Source organism: Pisolithus orientalis (assembly GCF_024613125.1).
Source record: "Pisolithus orientalis strain OTSU chromosome Unknown F5J12scaffold_3, whole genome shotgun sequence".
In the NCBI taxonomy this organism is placed as follows: Eukaryota; Fungi; Basidiomycota; class Agaricomycetes; order Boletales; family Pisolithaceae; genus Pisolithus; species Pisolithus orientalis.
In genome coordinates this window covers 1,254,215-1,275,049 of record NW_026260784.1, presented here as the reverse complement: position 1 = coordinate 1,275,049, position 20,835 = coordinate 1,254,215, and the positions used below count along the sequence as shown (strand labels likewise).

The window sequence follows — 20,835 nt, the reverse complement described above, 5'->3', positions numbered from 1 at the left end:
TCAAACAATTCAAAAAACTGTCCAAAGTGTATGCTGTAATTCGACCGTTTTACAGATGCTGGTCAGTCAAGTACATTTATTAAGTATGTCCTGGTGCCGAAAGATGACGGATGCCATCAAGTCAGTTTGATATCCACTTGCTGTAGGCGCCAGCATCACTCAGCCGCCATGTGCTATGAACATGAGTCGCGCCGCTCGGTACCTTAAACCTGCTTATCAGGCACTAAGTCAGGTAAGTTAGTATATAGTAACTTGTATCAGGAGACCAGTCGGCGTCAACGCACCTGGCAAGTACGCGACCATGAGCTGTCCTGATTGCAACAGAGGTTCGATCCTCGCCGGCAAGCCAACGGGCTCTATTGTCAAGGTCAATGGAACAGACGCTTATTTCGCACCATCACCCCCCTCGGAAAGTGCGCAATCGGGATCCAATGGCTCCGTTGCGGTGGTCCTGCTCTCAGACGCGTTTGGCCTCCCGTTGGTGAACATAAAACTCATTGCAGACAAACTTGCAAGTGACCTGCAATGCGATGTTTGGGTCCCCGACCTCTTCGACGGTATGTTTACTGACTGGTTCCAGCCTCATCAACTTACCTTCAATTTGTGTTATAAAGGAGCTCCCCTTCTCAGAGTCGAGGGGATGGAAACCCAGCTACTGCCAGACCGCCCTGGCTACTCGTCGCTTTGGGACAGTTTCCGTCTCATAGCATTCGTTATAATCCCTCGCATTGGCACCATTCTACGAAGCCGCCCTTCTGTTGGTGACTTTCGCGCCAAACAGGTACGTCCGATGCCTTGAGTTTTCTCGCTAATGGTTGATGACTTCGCCGTTAGTTCATTACAGCCATTCGCGAAGACAAGAAATACCACAAAGTCGGTGGTGTCGGGTAGTATAACATAAACACTTTTGGTGCTGTGATCCGTCGTTAAAGCCATAACAGATATTGCTACGGTGGCGGTGCGGCAGTACGTCTTGCCACGACTGTCGACTATCTGGACAGCGCCGTAATATGTCATCCTGCGATAATCTCGAGCAACTCGATTAAGGAGATTAAGGTACTGTGATGTTACCCCTCCCCGGAGCACTTAGAGAAACCTACTGTCGTTTCTGTCAGATTCCCAGCTCGTGGGTGTGCGCAGAAGGTCGTTGCAGTTTTGCATCAAGTGGGCACATTCTCGCTCACGCTGTTTAAGCAGAAGACAGTTCGTTCTCCAAGACAGCACGAATGCGGGCTGAAGCCGTATTCGCAGAACGCAAGGACAGCGGAGATGCTGTCCCGTATGAATTTGTCGATTACAAAGGTCTGCATGAATCCATTCAGAGATGATAACCCCGGGCTCACAATCATGCGCATGCACGCATGCAGGAACGGTCCACGGTTTCGCATGTCGTCCGAACTTGGCTTTTGAAGATGTCAAAGTAGCGTTTGAGAAAAGTTTGGAGCAAACTGCAGCTTGGCTGCGGAAGACGCTCAATGAGTGAACGAACCCGCTCTATTCCAATCTTATTTACGTAGGTTAAGTCATGTATCATTGTTGCCTGCGTCAGCCCACACGCTTCGTTATCATCGCTGCCCCGTAGCCCCCCTTGGCGCAAACAGTGAAAAGCAATAAATATGAAAGTCGTAGCGCTGGTCTGAGGGTATTACAGGGTCCTTTCCACGACCTTCACATTTCAACGTCTTGATCACGATGACTGGCGACACCATGCCGGAGAAATGTGTTCACCTATTCCTCAAAGATGCACCCCTCGTCAAGCAACTCTGGGGTCTGTACTGTACGGAACGGCCGTGTCGAGATAATCGTTCTCGCTGACGTTGACTCGTGTCACTTGGGGCCAGCTGCGTCAAATGACGAACCTGCGGTGGTTGAGGGTGATGGAAGAATTCTGTGACGAAGGCCTGATCATCATATGACCCCCCTTCTCGCCGTGCGTGACACAGCCTATGCAGGCGGGGAATGAAGGACATACACCCAGACAAGCGTTTCGTGCTCGAACAATGCGACCCACACCTTACCGGATAACTATTCCTACAGCGTATCGATTCGTTATGATGCGAGAAGAGCTTAAGTTCCCTTAAAGAAGCACTTCGTGTCGACAACAAAGCAAAAGCCCGCTTCCCTGAGCGTCAAGCTGATCTATATGCCCGTGCCTCATGGCTTATCCGTGAGGGCATCGAGGCAGGTGTCACGATAATATGGGCGCGCGTGGAAATTAACACAGCTGTCAGCGTGGTTTCTCTGGAGATTGGCTAAGACTCAAGTCTGAGTGGGAGGGGATCTGCGAGATTCAGATCGCCGGTGAGGAATCGCCCGTACCTTGAGCTCTACTCTCAATCCACCTAGGGAAACCCTTTTTACTTCCATTGACACTGAGGCACCAGGTGAAAACCTTGAGCTGTTTGTAAGGACCTTCGACCGTCCTGGTATGTCTGTTGTTGGTTCCCCTTCGGTAGAGCCCTCCCGCGAAAAGACATATAAGAGTGGTGCGGAAATTCTCGCGCTCGCCAAGGCTCGCAATCTCCACGCTGATTTCCGTCTGGACTACAGTCACGATGCAGATGCGGAACCAACGGTATGGGAACCCATATGCCAATGCGAGAAATGGGGTGGAAGAAGGGAACCGCTGGTCATAAGCGAGTGACTAATCAGCTAGACTCGGGACATTCTCGGCTGAGGAACGGTCGTGTTAGAGCCAATGATGTAGTTTTTTTGGAGATCGTCTCCCTCCCGCAAAACGACCTGTATATGATGGATAGACCTTGAGAATATGGCACGCGCGCCATTCCTTTGGGACAGCGAATACTGGATGCTGCGCGAATATCACAGCGACATGGTGCTCGCATTGCCATGAGCGTCAACAACATCAAGAATATCTTCACCCCGCAGGGCTATTTCGACCTACTCACCTTGGCAAGTCCTGGGGTTAGACAGAGCCAGAGTGGAGGGAGCTTCTAGTACACTTATAATAACTGATCATTTTCCACAACATTGATTATATCTACCGCCATTTCGAACCTAGCGTTCGGTGACCGGGGTTGAAAAGACGGTTATTGGACCTGACATTGAAGATACTGACGACAATATCGCACCTCGTATCGGAGATCCGGCAAACTTCATTCTGATCCACGAGGCAAGCCGGTGGCAAACTGTTATGCTAAGTCCCTCCCTTCGGCCGGACTACTGTTCTGGGGGAGGGCTATTGCGACACGTAGGGCCTTAAGGTGGACTACCCTAAAGTGCTAAAGGGTCGGATCACAGTGTAGATATTAAATACTCACCGTCGGCGAGAAGGATCAGATTGAGAATTCAAGGGCTGAAGTCTCAAGGTTCCATGTACCATTCAATGGTACACATTAAGTATGCTCCGGCACTTGCTGGGCAGAACCCTCAATTTTAAGGGGAGCTGAGACATGATGTTAGGGGTAATTTAACCATATATAAGTGCCTTTGGGTGTGAGGGCTGTGAAGGTCAGGATCATCGGAAGCTTTTCGATCTGTCTGCTGGTTTCGAAGTTTCGTCAAATTTAGGCGACAATGTACCAAAAATGTCAACTGCCATATGTCTTACACGTACCGTCGTGATTTTCATTGTGAGTCAGTCTGAGACTGACGGTCAGCATCGTCCAGAAGTGAGTTAAGTCCTGCAGCAGGAGAGCCCGGTTGCTCGGATGAATTATGATAAGGGTCACATGTACCATGGGCTAGAACAAGATAACACTTGGTTAATTAAACTGGCGAAATACATGAAACGTTTTCATGAACAGTCGCCCGTGTGAAATATTACGGCCAGACAGGGACTCAGTGAAGGCCTGCTGGAGGCATGCACCTACTCATCTCCGTTATCAGTCAAGTCTCAAACACCCCTACATCGTATTTATGCGAACGAGCTACAGACACGGAAAACTCAATTCCGCTGGTTTGAAGGCTGTTAGACCTAGGTCGTCGGATCGACCAGGCACCGGTAGCTTCCACTGCGGAAGCGCCAATTCCCATGATTGGCGCCTGCGATAGCCGGAAGCGAGCGCGTGCTCCGACAATAACGCATTCGTTCATGTGATGGTACAAGGACGATGCCATCAAGTTGGCACTGAAGCACACTCTCTACGAGTATTAAGCAGTGGGTATGCAGAGCCGAAAGATGTGACAATTGCAAACGGACATCTGGGACACCACTGCACCAGTGACAGGCTATTATATAACGCCGGATTACATTCCCACGTCTTGGGGTCCCATACTTAACCGGACACCAACTCCAACCATGCAACGTCCCTTTGGCGGCGCTCCCTGCTCTCCCGTAGGCAAACGTACAGTGCACGAAGAGATCATTAACAATGTTCACAACTCTCGCCTTGTCGTTGTTCTCTTTGGTTTCATGTGTACTCACTGTGCCACTGCCTGCGAGGGACGTGGTGGACCCGCCTATCACGAGCCCAACTGCGAGCACTGTTTGGAATGTCGGTGAGACTCAGACAGTAACCTGGTAAGCAACGGTTCTTGCGACCAGATTCCCTTCCGGTATACTGATGGTTCGCAGGAGCACTGCTAATTTGCCAGCTAATATCACGAACCCCGACGGGATGTTGGTGCTGGGATATGTGGCGAATAACAGCGAGAATCTCATGTTGCGTAAGTACCGCTAAGTGTTCAATGCAACTCTATATGTCTGACACGCACACGAAGAATCTCCGCTTGCTACGAACCTTAGTTACTCGGTCGGACAGGCCCAAATCACGGTCCCGAACGTTCCAACCGGTACTAATTACATCGTAGTTCGTGAGTTCCCTATTTTTTTTTTTCAAGTCCTATCAGTAGCTAAAACTGCTTCGCTAGTTTTCGGAGACTCCGGTAATGCTAGCCCTCAATTTGCGATCATGAATGGCGCTTCCTCCGGGACGTCAGCAACTGCGACGTCACCCCCTGTGATGACATCGACGACACCCTCGTCTCCATCACCGACAACCACGCCTTCAAATGGATTGCCCAACCAAGCATCATCTACGGGCCAATCTTCGGCTCCTGTGGTGACGGTAACCAGCACCTCTGCTATCACTATTTCGCCTTCTGGGACGTCGTCTTCTTCGGCCTCTGCCTCAGCAACATCCCAGGCGGCGGTCTCATCACAGACAAATGCAGCTGGGTCCAAGTTTGTCCCCAGCTCACATTACAGCCTGTTTATTTGTCTTGTACTGGCATCACTTTTCGTTCTGTGATGCCAGCTTTAAGCGCCAGCCCACTACTATGAACTTTATAGGATCTCCCTAATCCTTCGTGGTGTCGCATGAACTTTCTCACGAACTGTTGGATAAAGTCACGACTATAAACGTTTCGTCATTCACAACGTGTACAATATCTTTTACGTAGGGTTTTCGAATTTGGGGCTATCTAGCTACAAGTATCCCAACACTGTCAGTTAGCTCGTAAACTCCACTGTACTACTACCGTTTTACATAACCACATACCACACGAAGAGGAACCGGTTCTGCGTGAAGTTGTGCAGAGCTATCACAACCTAGTTTTCTGTCATCTAAGTACACTACTCGTTAGCTTTGACCAGACGTAGAAGATGAGTTCGGGATATTTGGTTGCTTCATCTAACAATAAAATTCCAAGCATATGCCTGATGTCCATTGCTACCACCAGCCAGGTACAGGGGATCTAGCATGACTTGCTAGGCCTCCAAGGCGTGAGCTGACCTCACTCAGAAAGCGACTGCACCCGTAGATTCGTGACGATATCGGTCAGAGCCAGCTAACTTTAGAGAACTAGCTCCATCGTGGGTGTAAGCTGTAGCAGCGCCGTACCGCAAATTCAAAGCCGACCGCCGATCACTCGCACGTTCAGGATTTGCAAACCCTTCCAGGTCGAGCGCATTAACACGTGCACAGTTGTACTATGCATCTTGCCCCCTGGATAACTACGTTCATCCTGAGCAGAGCTATTTACCCACATCCATTCATTGCACCGGGGGACTAGCCAAGCGCAGCCCAACGTACTATTCATCAACGCCACCGGCCATCTCCATAATTAATGCTTTATCCCAACGTTTATTCCAGGGTGAGTGCACCCGTGTGCAACTCTACACCTCTTTGTATGAATAAGGAAGTTCCTCCGAAGTGCTCCGTTTGCAGTTCAGTAAGGAAGTGATATCGAGGAATCTGCGGGGCTTGTTACTACCATAATTCCGTCGACAGTGTCGATCATCGATGGGTGCTGTCAAAGTAAGGATTTTAAGAACCATCCTACCTCTCCGGCATGCTTACATTCTTCGGTGACATTTACAGGCGGCAAGCATCAGGATACGTTTGTAGCAATGCCTGTCACAATGCGGCGCGTTCAAACACTTTTACGTACTACATTGTGTTCGAAGAACGCATTATTTTTACTGCAAGTGATGACAGTCGTGCCAAGCTCACACGCATCCAAGAGCTCCTCGTTTCTCATTCAACTACATGCGGATATGTGGCGTGAGTATGATGTTCCACTTATTGAAGTCAGAGAGCGTAACCTCACTTTGATACAGTCTTCCGTCGGTAAAAGGCGAGAACTAGGTCAACTTTACCGAGGGGTGCATTTCGTCTGTCCGTTCGCTGGCCTACAACATCATTCTCCCTCGCTTCAGAGGTCCTAGCGCAATGCACAGATGCGGTGTTTACCTGATCGCAAGTGTGCAAAAATGTAGGACGTCAGCAACGTTGTGCAAGTCCGAGGCTACTCGTGAGTAGTTTCATAAGACCATTGGAATTGATGATACGTCAGAAATTTTTGGTGTGGTCCGCGTTCAGCTAAATGAATTGCTCAGGGACCCACGTTTCTTCCAGCTTCGATGATCTTCGGCTCCTCTGCCACCCGCTCAATTGGGCCAGTGAACGTTTCAAGCCAGCTGGTAGGTGGACGCGGCCTGGCGGTTGTGAAGGGGACATGTTTGTTTGCATGCTTGGGTAAGACGGGCCATCTGGCTATGCTGATTGCTGGAGACCTCCGTCGAAACTTGTACTTTCTCGGTGCGTTTGCGCATAGAGACCTCTCGCAAATTTGATACGAGTTTCCGCATTGCCTGTGCTCGTGCATTCGAGCGGTTTAGATGACTATCGCCGAACATAAAATGCTTGAGCTGCCTGGGGGACCAGACGGTGGTCACAGCTATGCGGAGGGAATGTTAGGACGCTTGGAACCTACCTAAGATAAATTGTGATTGGTTCTGAGTCAATGCTTACGAATGTAGGGTAACAAACTCAGGCTTCCAGAGTGTTTCCCGGCGATTAAGTATGTATGCGCCACCTGTGAAACGGAGTTACTGAGTATGCACGGATTAGGTGGAACCAATCTAATCAATTAATTACTGGCAAGTCTGGTTTGTCTGACGGAGATCACAGAGATCACCCGTTGCATGATGTAAGTACGTCTGCGGTCTGCCATGAAATGCTTCATTTCGCGTGCGCCCTTCTCGTAAACAGCCAGCACGGAGAAACAAACTTAGGGGAAAAAATGGCAAAAAAAAAAAGATTTACAGTTATCAGCTGTCAACATATGCGGTAGAAGCTCATTCGGGATGGCTAAATGGCCTATACAAGCTGATTTGTCCATATGTAGTGGGGGAACACGGTTTGGCATCATATTTTAGCTCCAATCTACATATATTCGTCAACTCCTAGGTACAACACGTTCATCGAGTCGCCGCCATACCAAAAGCTTGGTATACTGTAACTTCCGTATGACCATGCACGCCGGCGGCGTCCGGACAGGTGCAGGCAGCTGCTTTATCAGAATTCAGGAACCCATTCTCAAGGGGGATCCTTAATGGTTACATTGGCGGGCAGCAAGAGGCAGTAAAGCGCAGGGACCCACATGCACGATAAGACAAATATAGTGAGAATGGCAATTTGACAACGGTGCCATGGGATGCTCCAATATCTCGTGCAGGAACTGCGTGGTATTGCTGCCGGGAAAGCTGACGATCTACTATTTCCTACGAGTTAGTTTCGTTCAAATTGCCGCAATGGTGGGTAGGCTCCTTGCCCCCGATACAAGTAGAAGATGGCTGTGAGAGAAGGCTAAAGCTGTCATATGGTTCCCTTCGCAAGTTCCGAGACCCTGTCCGTGTTCATGCAAAGATGAATTCGACACGTTGTGATTTCAATTTACCTGGTTCTCGGAGGTGTTGGCCAGCCTATATCGGTCTATGGTCAATACTATAGCATGCAACTTAACGCACCATTTGCAGGGTGGGACTCGGCTACCGACGATCTGAAGGGACCACGTTGTGTTGGAACAGACCGGAAGTCACGCCTTCAGTTTGCGATCTAGACTTCTAGTGATGGAATGCATCAAAAAGCATCAAAGCATTTTTTTTTCTTTCAGACGGAAATTTACCACTTCATCGGGTTCCAAAGTGATTATCTGTGGCGTAGCGATGGTTGCACATGCACCTTTATCTCAAGTGTGATCTCGACAGAACGGCTGGCTTCGCATTTTGCAATAGCATCCTAGTGACAACATCGGTAAACTTGTGAATGGGGGGGAGGGGGACGTGTATACATCTGCTGCCGGTGTGAGAGTGCACACCGAGGACATGTGTCAGGTCATGGACCCGCAAGAGACAACAGAGTAGGCCAAACCCACGCCTTGGGGATGTCCCTGCAATTGCACTTGTCGGCAACGTTTCGAAGCCGGCCAGTTGAACAGCAGTGGACGCCGTGCATGAAGCACATACACGTCCATATTGTTCTGTAGGCTCTGCAAGCGGTGGCAGGAGATGTTCTAAAATGAAATGGACGAAGATGATCAGAACTTCCGAAAATAACCTGATCGCCATGTCAAGAACTCCACTGAGGAAGCCGTTGCCGCATGAAACGGAAAGAAAAAAAGGGTCAGGGTAAGAGAGAAGTAATAGAACCGCAGCAGTGGGTCCCCATATAAAAACCAAGGTGGGCAAGTCGTAGGATGGGTCAGCACTCCTGGACACAACGGGTCCTTCGGTGTTGAATGCGCAAGGTCAACACGCAAGTTGTTCCTTTGCATCGCTGTCGCGGGTCCACGCAACGAATACCGTCGATGAACCTTGGTTCTCGTAGAACAAGATAACGTCGGTACTCTTGCGATGGATGACTGCGACGGCGATCCTCAGGAAGCAATTGTCGTGTGGCCTGTAAATTCACGCCATACGGGCTTTCCAGTACTTACATCATGTTTCTTCTCTTGCCTGATTTAGGCAACCTTCCGTCTTGTTACTCGCGGCAGGCCGACCTCGCTCAGAGCCTACCGACGAACGATGACGCGACAGACTAACGTATAGGCTCGGTCGACACAGAGGCGATAGCCCAATTGGATAGGATCAGCTGACCGGCTTCATCACTGCAAAACAGAAGGTAAGGGATGCTTCAGGCTTTACGGCTTTACACACATCTTCCCTTGTCTAATGCTTGCTTGCAGTCCTGTACGGGTACTCGCGCCGAGCAAACATCGCCGAAAGCCTGCCAATGAACGAGTGGCGGGACTGACCGACGTTTAGGCCCGAACGATGCAGAAAGGGAATGTAATCGGCCGACCTGCCGCATGCCTGAAAAACAGAAGGTGAGGTATGCTTCGTACTGTTAAAACTGAGAGAGCCCACGCCATTGCAGATACACGCCATTGCAGATACTTTCCCACCCAACAATGAACTTCAGCAAGCGAACGCGAAAATGAAAATAATCCGGATACAATTGAATAATTACACAAAACAACACTGATCGTCCGAGTAAACACAGATAAAATAGGCAAGACTGCAGGTTATCTCCCTCCAACACCGATAGCTGTACGTATATACGGACCGTTAGCCGCCATGGGACCGTATGATGTGCCTGACGGGAGCGGTGTGGGCAGTGCGCCACCCAGCGCGGGAGTGGGAAGAGGTACGCCGACACCCAAGATCGCATTCTGGGCTTGAACACCGTTACTTGTGCTTGGACCAGGCGTCTGACTCCGTGAATCCCTCGGTACACTTCTATCCTCGCGTTCTGCGATTGTTGCACCCCCTCTTGACGGATCGGTGATACCGTTTGGCACGAAGGTTTGGCCTAGACCGTACAGCTTGCTATTATACTCCGCATCGTCGAGCGAGTCATTGAAGTATACTTCTTTCATCTTGAAAAAAGTCGAAGCCGTTAACAGAGAATCCGAGCCGGCCTGATGGGATGTCCCTATCCGCTGAACCTACTCGACAGTCAATAGGTTGCAGAAGGGTAGACGAGTCACGCACACCAAGGTCATTTGCAAGATCTTGTAAACCTCCTTTGAGCGATTTGGAGGCGCGCATCATGAATTTGACATCGTAACACCAGGGGAACCAGACACGAAGAAGCTCAAAAAATAAGTCCTCTGATGTTGGCAGAGATTCGCCGGACAATAGCTTGACCAGATAGCCAAAGTCATAACCACTGTAAATCCAATTAAACAAGATGTTGATGACAGAGGGGTACCATACGCGTCACCAAAAATGTGCAATTAGGTGAGGATACTACGGTGGAACACGCCTCACCTATGAAATGATATGAACTTAACTTCGGGATTCAGCACCAACCCTGAGCTTATGAAAAGCGCGGCGAAGTCGTTTGGGTTTATTCCCATCTCTTCGTGTCTTTGAAAGTCAAAGCCCGACTTCTGCAGGAGTTCGATCGATTCGGGGGCGTACATGTCCTCACTAGCAACGACGACACGTTAGCACACTGTACAGGTTGTGTATAGTACGGCACTCGTACCTGATGCTGAATTTGAAGTTGAATTGCCACGACATACCATCCTGAGGAAAGTTGCCGTCCTCGTCTGCGAGAGTGATTCCTATCTGAATGATTTTGAGCAGATCCACGTTACACCGCATAGTCTGGTAATGATAATCGGAGGACGTCTTGAAGGTGCCGATGGGCCTCGCCACAACGCCAGGAAATTCGGTATCCTGTATAACCGACAAAGATCAATGAGGTTGGATAGAGACATGTGTCGTGGATGAATACCATTGCAACATATGGATATTCATCTATGATGTCTCCAATGGTCCGCATCTCAGCTTCAAGGTTAGGCGCCCATACTTCCCGTATTCGAGACATGTTGAATCGGGTACGGGGGTAGATGGACAATACACCACCCTCGACGTCGTCGTTCGGCCGCTTTGTGGTTGGGCCTCCTTTCCAAGTGCAAAAACAGTGATTATGTAATCGCTTCGTCAATTTAATATTAGTAGCAACGGTACACGAGCTACGAGGTGGTCTACAATGGGATTGAATGTACGTCGTCAGAACCATGACATGTATGTATTACTCTGGTTTTCTACGTTGGAAGCCAAGGCACCAAAGTCGAAGTTAAAAGTGTGGTTTCCTACCCTCTGAGGTCCGTTCCCAGACGTCGTGGAATCAGGTATATGTTTCACTGAACCCAGGTCCGCATCGCGCCCAAGCTCAAGAGCCAACATATTCGCCGACAACTCGCCGGCAGTTGACTGCTCAGAGTGCATGTCAGGGTCGCTGCATGAAGTTGAGGGAGGTGGGGTCCGCGAGATAAACGTTGGGAAGTCGTGCAGGGAGGGACAGGGTCGTCTTTCGATGTCTTGCAGACATCGCAGTAGGTCAGAATGAGCGGCGTCGAATGAGGTTTCTCCGTCATTCGACAATATACGAGTAACTCTCAGTGGTGGAGGTTCTTCTCCTCCATCAATTTCCATCGACTGACGAACCTGCGTCCGCCGCGCTCCGCCATTGGAAATAGGATTTTCGGGCTTTCTCAACAATCTTTCTTAGGAGGGGCTATAATTCCGAAATACGCAAATAAACGGAAAATTCGGTAGAACAAAACAAGAGAAAAAATACCAATGCTTGGTCAATTTTCGAACACTGCTCGGCAACTTTTGCAAACAAGTGATATACTGGTACCGAGTTCTTGAAGAGCCAACGGCGCCTAAGCTGAGAAATGGAGTTCGAGACACTATAAGCGACAGGGCAACCTGAATTTAATGTTAGTGGAATCACACGCAAGTCGCCGTAGTTACTTACAGCTCCGGAGAATGCATTAAACCAGAAACACATGAAGCGCTTGCTCAATTGTGGTTCTCGCTCTTCCATGATTTTCAACGTGGCGATAAGGCGGGTAGCACTTAAGTAGGTCGCCACGACGGACGGCGCCAGTTTGTGTCGGTAGCAAAAGGCATCATGAGTGTTAAGGGCCTCAGTAAGGAAGTTCCTATGGAGTTGGAGCAGGACTGTCAACGAGTGTGTAAGCCAGGTGGCAAACTCGACCCAAAAGTGCGACAAGAACCTATTTCACGACCGCTGGATACGAGGACTTGCTGCATACCCAATTGTCGATTGCTTAAAGTGTATTCTTGATTGAATATGTCGAGCGTTGGAGGCACAGGGTAGTTGCGAACACTCTGATCCACTTCAAGAATCTTCGAGTAAGGCGGATGTTGGGCAGATATCGCTGCATTCAACACAGGCGTTAAGCAATGATAGAAGAACCCGTGCTTCCATTCGTGGTCTGAGCGACCTTGAACTTTAGTCCTAAACTTTAGAAGACGTCCTAAAACGTACATGATTGAGATCCACCGACAGTACGCATTTCTGGGGTGGAATAGGAGGGGCGCCGGCAGTCCACATGTTCCAAGCAAATTGAAGGGGGTCGACCAAGGGAGAGAGCCTGAGCACGACCATTCAGAAGGGGTTTAGTTAACTGCGATCAACTTGCGCACCAAACGCGCGTCCAAGCTAAGAAGCTCCCAAAAAAGCATCCTTCTGCGTTGAGACTCTTCTGGGATGACCTTCCCTTTGTTACTGTCACGATCTGCAAAACCTCAGTAATCAAATGATGCCACGTCAACGACCTACTTCACGCACGTAGTCCCAACTGGAAACCAAGTTGTATTAAACGGATGGAGAAGAAGAGAAGCAGAGACTCACGCTTTGCGTTAACTTTACGGCAAGACCCATGATACTCCATGCCTGTGCCACTGCTTGGCTTTTGTCCGAGAATATTAAGAGGTACCAAATCATATAAAACTGTCATCTCATGAGAACATGCGGACATCGTGTAGTGAAAGGAAAGAGAACACACCAATGTCTGCAGGAGGTCTAGACTTGGCTCATCCATGAGATTCATCTCACAAAGAGAGGCTCGGGCAAGGCGATGGTAGAGTTCTGCCTTGGGAGAATCATTTCGTTGATTGAGGTCGACAAGGGTGCCCATCGCCATCATGATGAATAGTAAAGAAAGTCTACGGAATGACAGCTCCTCGACTGGTGTGGTGTATACGTGGTGGACTAAATTTGGGAGCCACGTCTCGCTCGGATCTAGGTTGTACCTGGTAAACGGTAATGAGGTGTTGCAATAAGCAAAAATAGGGAACTTACTGCCAAAGGGCGTTGAGACGGGCCTGAGTACACAGATACTCTGCCTCCTTGCGAGGTGGCAGCATCTGATAGATGCGTTCGCGCACGAGGTTGTTTGGAAGAGAGGGATAAGGGAACGTTTGACTGAGTTTCTCAATTTCTGGACAAAGGTTCGAGTCATCCAGCATTGCATCCCCTGTCGAGCTTGCATCCTCCTGGTGGAAGTTTAAGGACACAAGAAGAGTAATTGTATGAGACCTACCTCTGACTTCCGGGAAATACCAGTGTCTGGGACAGAGTGTCGGCGTCTGTCACTGGGGGGCGGATGCTGTAGAGAGTCGATGTGGGAGAGTCGCGACGTGGGCGCTTGAGGGTTATAAAGCTCGAGTGAGTTTTTGATTCGCAACAGGTCTTGATGCAAAAGAGGGTGAGGCTCCTGGGTACGCTCTGCCTGGAGGTTGCCCAATGCCTCTTCCAGCTGCCTTATGCGATCGCTCATCTGTATGATCTTTGAGTGGAGTCGCTCAGTGTTCGCGAGAATGAATCTAAAATATTTGAGACTTTGAGGGGGTATTCAAGCGCATGGACCGACCTGCTTCCTTTGCCTGACGTGAGAGCACCTGGTATGATGAGAAGGAAATCGTCAGACGACACTAAAATTGCAGATAAGGATCCGATGAATACACACCATCAGGGCATATTTCGGCACATCCACGCTTCGAACATGATTGACATGGAAAGACTCGATCGCACTGGGGAATTTGGGTAGGTGATGTGCACAACATGAGTTGCACGAGAAGACATACTTTGAGTTTCAGCCTGAGAAGCTCGAGCTTTAGCAGGGGTGGTAGCTGGGAAAGCGAGAATGTACTTTACCTGCGACACTCTGCACAGGAGAGAGGCAGTTTCTTTCTGCTAGATGAGTGTGCACGTTCCTCAGGGGTTGAGTGTGCGTTCTGGCTACTGTCCTGTGCGCATTCGTGTGCGCTCCTAGCGCGTTTGTACGCACGAGCAGATGAACTGGAGGCGGTATTTGTGTTCATCATGGGGGGTCGGTTGGCTCAGAGCAGTGAGATGGTCGATATGATAGTATTGCAGTGGTGCTGTAGAGGTGCACAATTGCAAGAGAGAGACCCGATGCGAACGGACCCCGTCAGCGGACAGAGATATTATACTAAAGCACCCACAAACGCTTACGGCAATGAAATGCCGGCACTGGATCAACTTTGTAGTCGACGTACGAATGTGACAGTTTACAGGCAAACAACAGAACTTTCATATACTCCTCTCCACGAGGTGAATGTCCACTGGGCTCAACTGCAAACAGGCAGCAGGGCGTCCTGCCACTGACCCATCTGCTGACCAGCCAACGTGAAGTATAAACGGAAATGGGGCCATCGATCCGTAGACATGGCGGCCGACCCCTACAGCTTCGCACTGTTATCCAATCACGACCCTTATCATCCCATCCCTATCACATCCGAACGAAATGGACAACATATCGAGCCACGTGCATACTACCACACCCACCACCTACTACACCACCAAACAGTTTCAGCTTCAAGCTGCGCGATCCATTCACATTTTCACGATCCTAACTTCAGCCAAGCCACTGACACCACACCACAGGATTCACGATCCCGTAACTCGTTAGGTAACCTCACCTGTAAGCCTCGGCGCTCCTTGGCGTTCCTCACATTCCGGACACGGCAAGCCCGCCCTGCCTTGCATGGGAATGACAGTACAGATGCAACTGTCCAGACATACGTGAGGGCACCACCCTCAGGAACCACTGCAGGGAAAACCCCGGATGTTTCAGGGTTGACCAACTTTCCTCGTTTCGGGGGGAGAGAAGAGTCATCACTCACAGAACGTGACATTCTGGTGACAGGGAGATCAGCTTGCCCGATCGGACTAGGTCGGCACAAGTGCCTGTAGCCTTGGTCAGCAGAGCCATCCGGAATCCCAGGGAACCCCCCTCGGCACGCTATCGGCCTTCAACTCTTCCTTCGCACTTCGCCTAATAAGTGTTCGCCGTACATCTTATCGGGAAGTAGTGGCAGTGCTCGCACGCCGATGGTGTCCTCCTGTGACATAGCGTGTACGGCATGTTTATTTCAAGCGAGTGTTACCGAGCCAGCGCTCCTAGGGCGCTCTCTGACAATAAGCAGGTCATGTGGGGTTGCATTACCAAGTCGAATAGACAATAGGGAAGTACGATGCGTCACAGTTCTGCGCTTACGTGAGTGCCAGCATGCTTCTTCTCAGCGATGTGTGCCCGTTCAAGCATGAACCGGGTCTCGGTAGCAGCTTCCGCCAGGTAATGCTTCAGCACCGCGGTTCTCCTCTTCAACGACGTGATTGTCCAGCGAATGTAGTGATCGCCAATTGAGTATGAAAGGCCGTAGCCGTCTGGCACCACTATTACATAGTCAGTCACTTTCCGACAAACGGCGCAGATCGAACACAGTCATCACCTTCTCCGTAACCCCATCCGTCGATAAACTTAGAAGAGAGCTGGGAAGTCGATAGTTCCCAGTGACTAGTTCTTCCGAACGCCGGATCTGAATGAATGTCGGGTATCGGTTCGCCTTCTCGAAGCATCTTCTTAAGTCCGAGTAAGTGCCTATCAACTCCTTGTCCATCAGCAGCCCATGCCGCAAACTGAAGGTGACGTGCAACAGCACGCCGGAACAACACACTCCGATTCTCGTCCTTGATTGCACACATAAATCAGACCATTTCAAGAGGGACATCACTGCGAAGCACACCACACGAGGGCCCTCGCAATCAAGGGTGCCACCACTTACCGTTTCATCAGGGTCCAGCATGGCCTCCGCCCATGCTTTACTTTCGCAACTAGCGCTCCTTATGACTTCTGTCCTACCCCGTTGATACTTGCGCGTTTGGCAGCTCTCATACGTGACGCCAGGGCGGTTGAACATCTTGTGGAACGCAAGCTGCTTGACGAGCTGCACCCATGCATCTGGTGATACCCTGAACTTCTTCATCAAGTCTTTTCCATAACCTTCATAGTGCAACACCTACAAAGGTGGTGATGATAAGCCTCATGGGTTTCATATGCTGAATAAAGAGGAGTCATATACTTACTTCCATGTCGTGCATTCCCACAAGCTCATCGAAGTGCTTGCACGCCTCGTCAACGTAGGTCATGCATCTCGCATCTAGCTCAAACTTCAGTTCTATTGGCTGCGGAAGTTCTGCGCCTGTGGAGGTGGTGCGTGATGGCCCAAGGTCAACCTTATTCGCAGTAAGGCTTGCCAGCATGAATTCATTGAAGCGAAGAGTCGGAGTTCCATCCAGACATGAGTGTTCGCCAAGGAAACCAGAACGCCCATTATCGAACACGATCACTATAAATTGTCAGCTTCCTTGGCACATGTACGCCAGACTCCACCCACATTGATGTTTGTCATAAAATCGGTTGCGGCCATTTCCTACCCAACAAGCCCACGAGACGTGTTCTCGTGTTACGGGTCTGGCGTCATCCAAACATACTACTATTGCAGCGGATTCGATTCGCTCAAGTGACTTAGCGTTGAGCGGTGAGGCAGCCAGCAAGGCTTCGCGCGCCTGAAATGAGGACATATGAACTACGTCAGTTCAAGGGTTCAACACATCGACGATCCTGGCCACTTACATCTGCCCAAATGTCACGGTTCTCGCCTGTCAATGCCCCCACAGGCACACCGCTTTCTGAGCCTGCCAGCCGAATCACGCGTTCGATCTGACTGATTGCACAGCAAGGTTAACTTCACATGTGTCAAAGTTCAATATACCAATAATAACTCACACTTCCAGTTCAGCAGCACTGAGCTCCTTGCCGTCTACAGTCGCCAATGGCACTTCGAAGAACTTGTTCTTCCGCACAAACACGACGTGGTTGTGAGTTACAGCATCGAACTTTCTAGCAGTGTCTGACGGCTTAACAGGGTAGCGACTTGAATGAAAACTGTATCAACACATTCAGCACGAACGCCTTGAAAAGGGCACGCATTGGTTGCTTACAGCCACTTGTATGAATCCATGCACAGTGGGATTCCTTTGATCTTGTCGGGTTCAAGTTCCTTCCTGTAGCAATCCGATCATAAGGGACGCCTGCTCTAAACCTCAAGGTAAGTAGGAGACCCACGACTCGACTAAGTGTCTGAAAGGAAGCATGGCCTTGATGAGGCCAGCTGCCCTCTTTGCAGGGTCGCGTATCCTCCGATCATCGACATGAACGTAAAAGTAGCTGACATAGACTACCACAGGATCGCGATACCCCATGTAAGCCAGCTTCATTCCACCAGTCTGCAAGCCAAGTTGGTCATAGAAGGGTCCGCCGCGCGTGCCTCTAGACGTGCTTGAAGCTCGACTGCCTGTGGTGAATTCAGAAATGCATTCGCCTTCGTTTCCGTCACGGTGTACTCTGCTTCAGTTAGATGCGGTTTCACAGTTTCAAGGTATTTGGTAACTGTCGAAGAAAGGGACGGCACTGGAAGATGGGGTAACGAGGCCTGGAAACGTAACATATTTCCGGCCGATTGGTCTACGGAATATCCCTCCGGGACTTGATGTTGCGATCTATGAACGGCAGAAGACTTCAGGAAACGAGATGCCATGTGGTATGTGAGCTGTGAAAGGTTCAGGGCTGCCTCTGGATCATACGGGTGGAGCTTAACATACCGGCACACGCGACGAGCGATGGGCCAGACTGTTTAACGATCTGAGCATGCGTTGGCAAGGCCTGAAACCCGAGGGTCTAGGAGAGTGTGGGGAATGAAAGAACCACACTTCCACAGGGCCGACTCGGAGATCTGTTATAAGACGGAGTTAGAGGGGATATGAAATGGCTAGTGACTGTGCGGAGACTGGGAAAACAAAGACCCAACTGGAAAAAGCAAAGAAAGCATGGTGTCGTTGGCAGAGGCATGCTATTTGAGCTTAGCCGGTCACTGGGGCAAGTGGCGCGTGATTAAAAGTGGTTCCCGACTGCTCCCTAGAAATACATACTACACTACATCTAAGGACAAAGCTTCTCCGCAACTTCGGTAATCAACTTGCGTATCTCCACTTTTGTGACGCCACCAGTGTTGCCCTTCTGCAACTTTCCTGTCAAGACACTACGTGACCGCAATACCTCCATGAGCGGAGTGAGGTCTCCAGTGAAGGGCGAGAACCGTAAAAGGAGAGCCAACGAAGCAGTTAGACGATGAACTGCCACCGGAAGTACGTCAAGATCGGTGTCTGTAATTAATGCACGAGACCCATCTTACCTATATCTTCACTTGCGTTCTCTCGCCCAATTGCCTCAAGGAGTGCGCTAATTATTTCGAGTTCCCAGTCTAGATCCTCCTCCTCGGGATCTATATTGCCATGCGACTCTATTGTCTCCAACCTCCGCTTCTGGAAGTGGGCTGCAACGTTGAAAGCCAGGCTTGCTGCAGCCGTCCTGACTGTTGCATTCTCATGCAGCAAAGACGACACTAGAACTGCCGTAAGGTCATTTCGCATGGACGTGGTGCACTCCCGTGCTAAATTGGTGTTAGAAAAAGCATTCGAAAGCATTCTGAGGACAGTAAGTAGGTAGTTCCGTGGAACATCCTTTGACCCGAGAGCCTTAGACAGCAGCACATTCATAGGGTTCTGCGGACCCTTCTTGACGGCGCTCCACTCAGAGAATTTGGGGTTGAGAAGTGCAATCCGCCAAATGTCGGCCAGTGGAAATAAATCGCCAACTGTCAAGTTTGACACCAAGCTCAACACGAGAGCCGGCCAATAGTCGAATGGTGCCGTCGGTGGTTGGGGAGGTGGTGGTGTAGAAGAAGAAGCCTTGAGAAATGGGATGACGGTCTTCGACAGTGCCTGCTTAATCTGCGCTTGGGTGAGTACACCAGTCCATGGTGAGACGGCGTCGATGAATTCGTTGAGCTTGGATAGTAGAGTATCCAGATTAGGTATCTGGGTGAAGAGAATAGGTTTAAGGGTTATGGAGTCGGTGGCCGGCAGGGAAATCGATCTGTGAGGATGAGCTGAATATAGACTGAGTAAGTCTGACGAACAGGAGCACTGAAATCCAACAGTCAAGGTGGACTCACGGGGAAATGCCTCGTAGAGGAGTAGGTCAACTTGAGTTCGTAATTCCGGTGCATTGGCTCCTCTAAGCTCGTGCGTCTGCAGGGCATAGCGGCGAATAAGAACGTTTCTCGATTTGGTTTTATATACACACTTGCCTTCCTGCCATCTAAGAAGAAGATAAATGTGGGTGTCGCACGAACCCCATATCGACTCGCAACAGCAGCACCAGCGCCAACTGCCAAATCCACCTTCGCGAACACAACACCCTCGTTCCTCTTGGCTTTCTGTTTAGCAAGGTCCTGGAATACGGGCTCAACCACACGACAGGGTCCACAGGTTTTACTCGTAAAAAATGCGATGACAACACGGTTGTCCCTTAAAAGAGACTGAAAGTGTGTGAGATTCGTGCAGTCCTTGACATCGGCAGCGACAGGAGTAGGTGGAGAGGTTGGCGCAGGCGTAGGAATGTATGATTCCGCGTGACCACTAGAGGAAGCGCGTGCTGCGATGGACTCGAGTAGGCCAGTGGCGAGAGCGGGATTTGGTGAAACTTGTGCAGCGGCGCGGACGGCTTCTGGGGGTGGAGTGGGAAGCCCCGAATGTGCACCCCCACGGAACATGGCATCTATACTAGGGCCGAAGCGCTGCACCGAACGGCGTTGACAGGAAGTCAGCCGGGAGAGCTAGTACATTCTGTTAGTTGTCTCTGACAAAATTAGCGGCTCTAGGGATTACATTTGATATAGTCTGGTATGTTTCCCTCCCGTCAGGAACCCGATGCACTCGTTACTAAAGGTATTACAATTGAAATCTGCGGAAAGCCGATTCAGAACTGTCAGGTTAGTCTGAGCAGGACCTACGCCTCACCTAGTAAATGATACTGCGAACGGGATTGAGACATGTTAAATGAAATGTCTGTACATAAAGGAAGTGCCTCACTTGCCTTGTCCGCAGTGAACTGTTGACCCATCTCTGAGAGGTATTGCTCAAAGGTATCTTCATCTATAGCAGTTTCCCCCATCTCGACAATTCTGAATGGTTGTCCCAGCTAACTGCTAGTCAGAAATGATTGCACGAGACTGGAGAGGGGACGGCTACATACATGAGACTTGCCTGGAGGTGTAATGCTGATACCTTGCCCATAGAAGATCTCCTTGCCAAAGACGACTACAGACGTATGCCTTGAAGAGAGCACGGAAGTTGTCAGAATGGTCCTGATGACCTATAATAAAGCCCGCTCACCATATACCGTCGATCTGTCGACCCGTCAGTTGCATGGACATCTGCCGGGCCAAGCCATTGCTGAGGTCGTAAACGTATAATTGCACTGGTGTAGACATTTAACGACTGAAAACCGAACAGCAGTGATTGTGGGGAATCGATGTACGAGAACTTATGT

The 20,835-nt window shown here is 49.9% G+C and overlaps 8 protein-coding genes across 8 annotated transcripts; 3 read left to right on the top strand and 5 right to left on the bottom strand.

Moving 5' to 3' along the window:
* Positions 1-301: 301 nt before the first annotated feature.
* Positions 302-1,483, top strand: F5J12DRAFT_888525 (dienelactone hydrolase endo-1-3,1,4-beta-D-glucanase; the record flags this gene model as incomplete). The annotated part of the gene is made up of 7 exons (XM_051747259.1): positions 302-557; positions 615-781; positions 835-887; positions 942-1,056; positions 1,116-1,143; positions 1,198-1,302; positions 1,368-1,483. 7 exons carry the CDS (start codon positions 302-304, stop codon positions 1,481-1,483), a joined length of 840 nt encoding a protein of 279 aa, XP_051604297.1.
* A 2,576-nt stretch (positions 1,484-4,059) lies between these two features.
* Positions 4,060-5,589, top strand: F5J12DRAFT_802348 (uncharacterized protein). Its single transcript, XM_051744409.1, has 4 exons — positions 4,060-4,483; positions 4,538-4,629; positions 4,684-4,776; positions 4,834-5,589. The coding sequence occupies exons 1-4, from the start codon at positions 4,335-4,337 to the stop codon at positions 5,211-5,213; spliced, it is 714 nt and encodes a 237-aa protein (XP_051604296.1). The 5' UTR covers positions 4,060-4,334; the 3' UTR covers positions 5,214-5,589.
* A 538-nt stretch (positions 5,590-6,127) lies between these two features.
* Positions 6,128-6,715, top strand: F5J12DRAFT_305189 (uncharacterized protein). Its single transcript, XM_051738824.1, has 2 exons — positions 6,128-6,221; positions 6,285-6,715. Exon 2 carries the CDS (start codon positions 6,314-6,316, stop codon positions 6,629-6,631), a length of 318 nt encoding a protein of 105 aa, XP_051604295.1. The 5' UTR covers positions 6,128-6,221; positions 6,285-6,313; the 3' UTR covers positions 6,632-6,715.
* A 1,622-nt stretch (positions 6,716-8,337) lies between these two features.
* On the bottom strand, positions 8,338-9,107 carry F5J12DRAFT_802326 (uncharacterized protein). The gene is made up of 2 exons (XM_051744408.1): positions 8,625-9,107; positions 8,338-8,486 (listed from the first exon to the last, which is right to left on the bottom strand). The coding sequence occupies exons 1-2, from the start codon at positions 8,813-8,815 to the stop codon at positions 8,432-8,434; spliced, it is 246 nt and encodes an 81-aa protein (XP_051604294.1). The 5' UTR covers positions 8,816-9,107; the 3' UTR covers positions 8,338-8,431.
* A 664-nt stretch (positions 9,108-9,771) lies between these two features.
* Positions 9,772-11,084, bottom strand: F5J12DRAFT_888523 (ribonuclease H-like domain-containing protein; the record flags this gene model as incomplete). The annotated part of the gene is made up of 5 exons (XM_051747258.1): positions 9,772-10,194; positions 10,241-10,418; positions 10,520-10,681; positions 10,740-10,933; positions 10,992-11,084. The coding sequence occupies 5 exons, from the start codon at positions 11,082-11,084 to the stop codon at positions 9,772-9,774; spliced, it is 1,050 nt and encodes a 349-aa protein (XP_051604293.1).
* A 109-nt stretch (positions 11,085-11,193) lies between these two features.
* F5J12DRAFT_802291 (uncharacterized protein) lies at positions 11,194-14,529 on the bottom strand. The gene is made up of 15 exons (XM_051744407.1): positions 14,239-14,529; positions 14,040-14,097; positions 13,618-13,900; positions 13,377-13,570; positions 13,081-13,327; positions 12,923-13,025; positions 12,719-12,810; positions 12,561-12,666; positions 12,286-12,507; positions 12,024-12,229; positions 11,957-11,974; positions 11,898-11,928; positions 11,841-11,875; positions 11,708-11,777; positions 11,194-11,679 (listed from the first exon to the last, which is right to left on the bottom strand). The coding sequence occupies exons 1-15, from the start codon at positions 14,399-14,401 to the stop codon at positions 11,270-11,272; spliced, it is 2,238 nt and encodes a 745-aa protein (XP_051604292.1). The 5' UTR covers positions 14,402-14,529; the 3' UTR covers positions 11,194-11,269.
* Positions 14,530-15,597: 1,068 nt separating this feature from the next.
* Positions 15,598-17,980, bottom strand: F5J12DRAFT_910226 (acyltransferase ChoActase/COT/CPT; the record flags this gene model as incomplete). Its single annotated transcript, XM_051749020.1, has 10 exons — positions 15,598-15,776; positions 15,833-16,070; positions 16,127-16,399; positions 16,467-16,729; positions 16,778-16,949; positions 17,017-17,107; positions 17,170-17,328; positions 17,385-17,447; positions 17,509-17,733; positions 17,787-17,980. Coding segments are annotated over 10 exons (1,857 nt in total), but the record flags the coding sequence as incomplete, so codon positions are not given.
* A 401-nt stretch (positions 17,981-18,381) lies between these two features.
* F5J12DRAFT_903105 (PUL domain-containing protein) lies at positions 18,382-20,776 on the bottom strand (the record flags this gene model as incomplete). Its single annotated transcript, XM_051748364.1, has 8 exons — positions 18,382-18,575; positions 18,635-19,390; positions 19,457-19,532; positions 19,592-20,066; positions 20,172-20,247; positions 20,376-20,484; positions 20,539-20,617; positions 20,679-20,776. 8 exons carry the CDS (start codon positions 20,774-20,776, stop codon positions 18,382-18,384), a joined length of 1,863 nt encoding a protein of 620 aa, XP_051604290.1.
* Between the last annotated feature and the right edge of the window lie 59 nt (positions 20,777-20,835).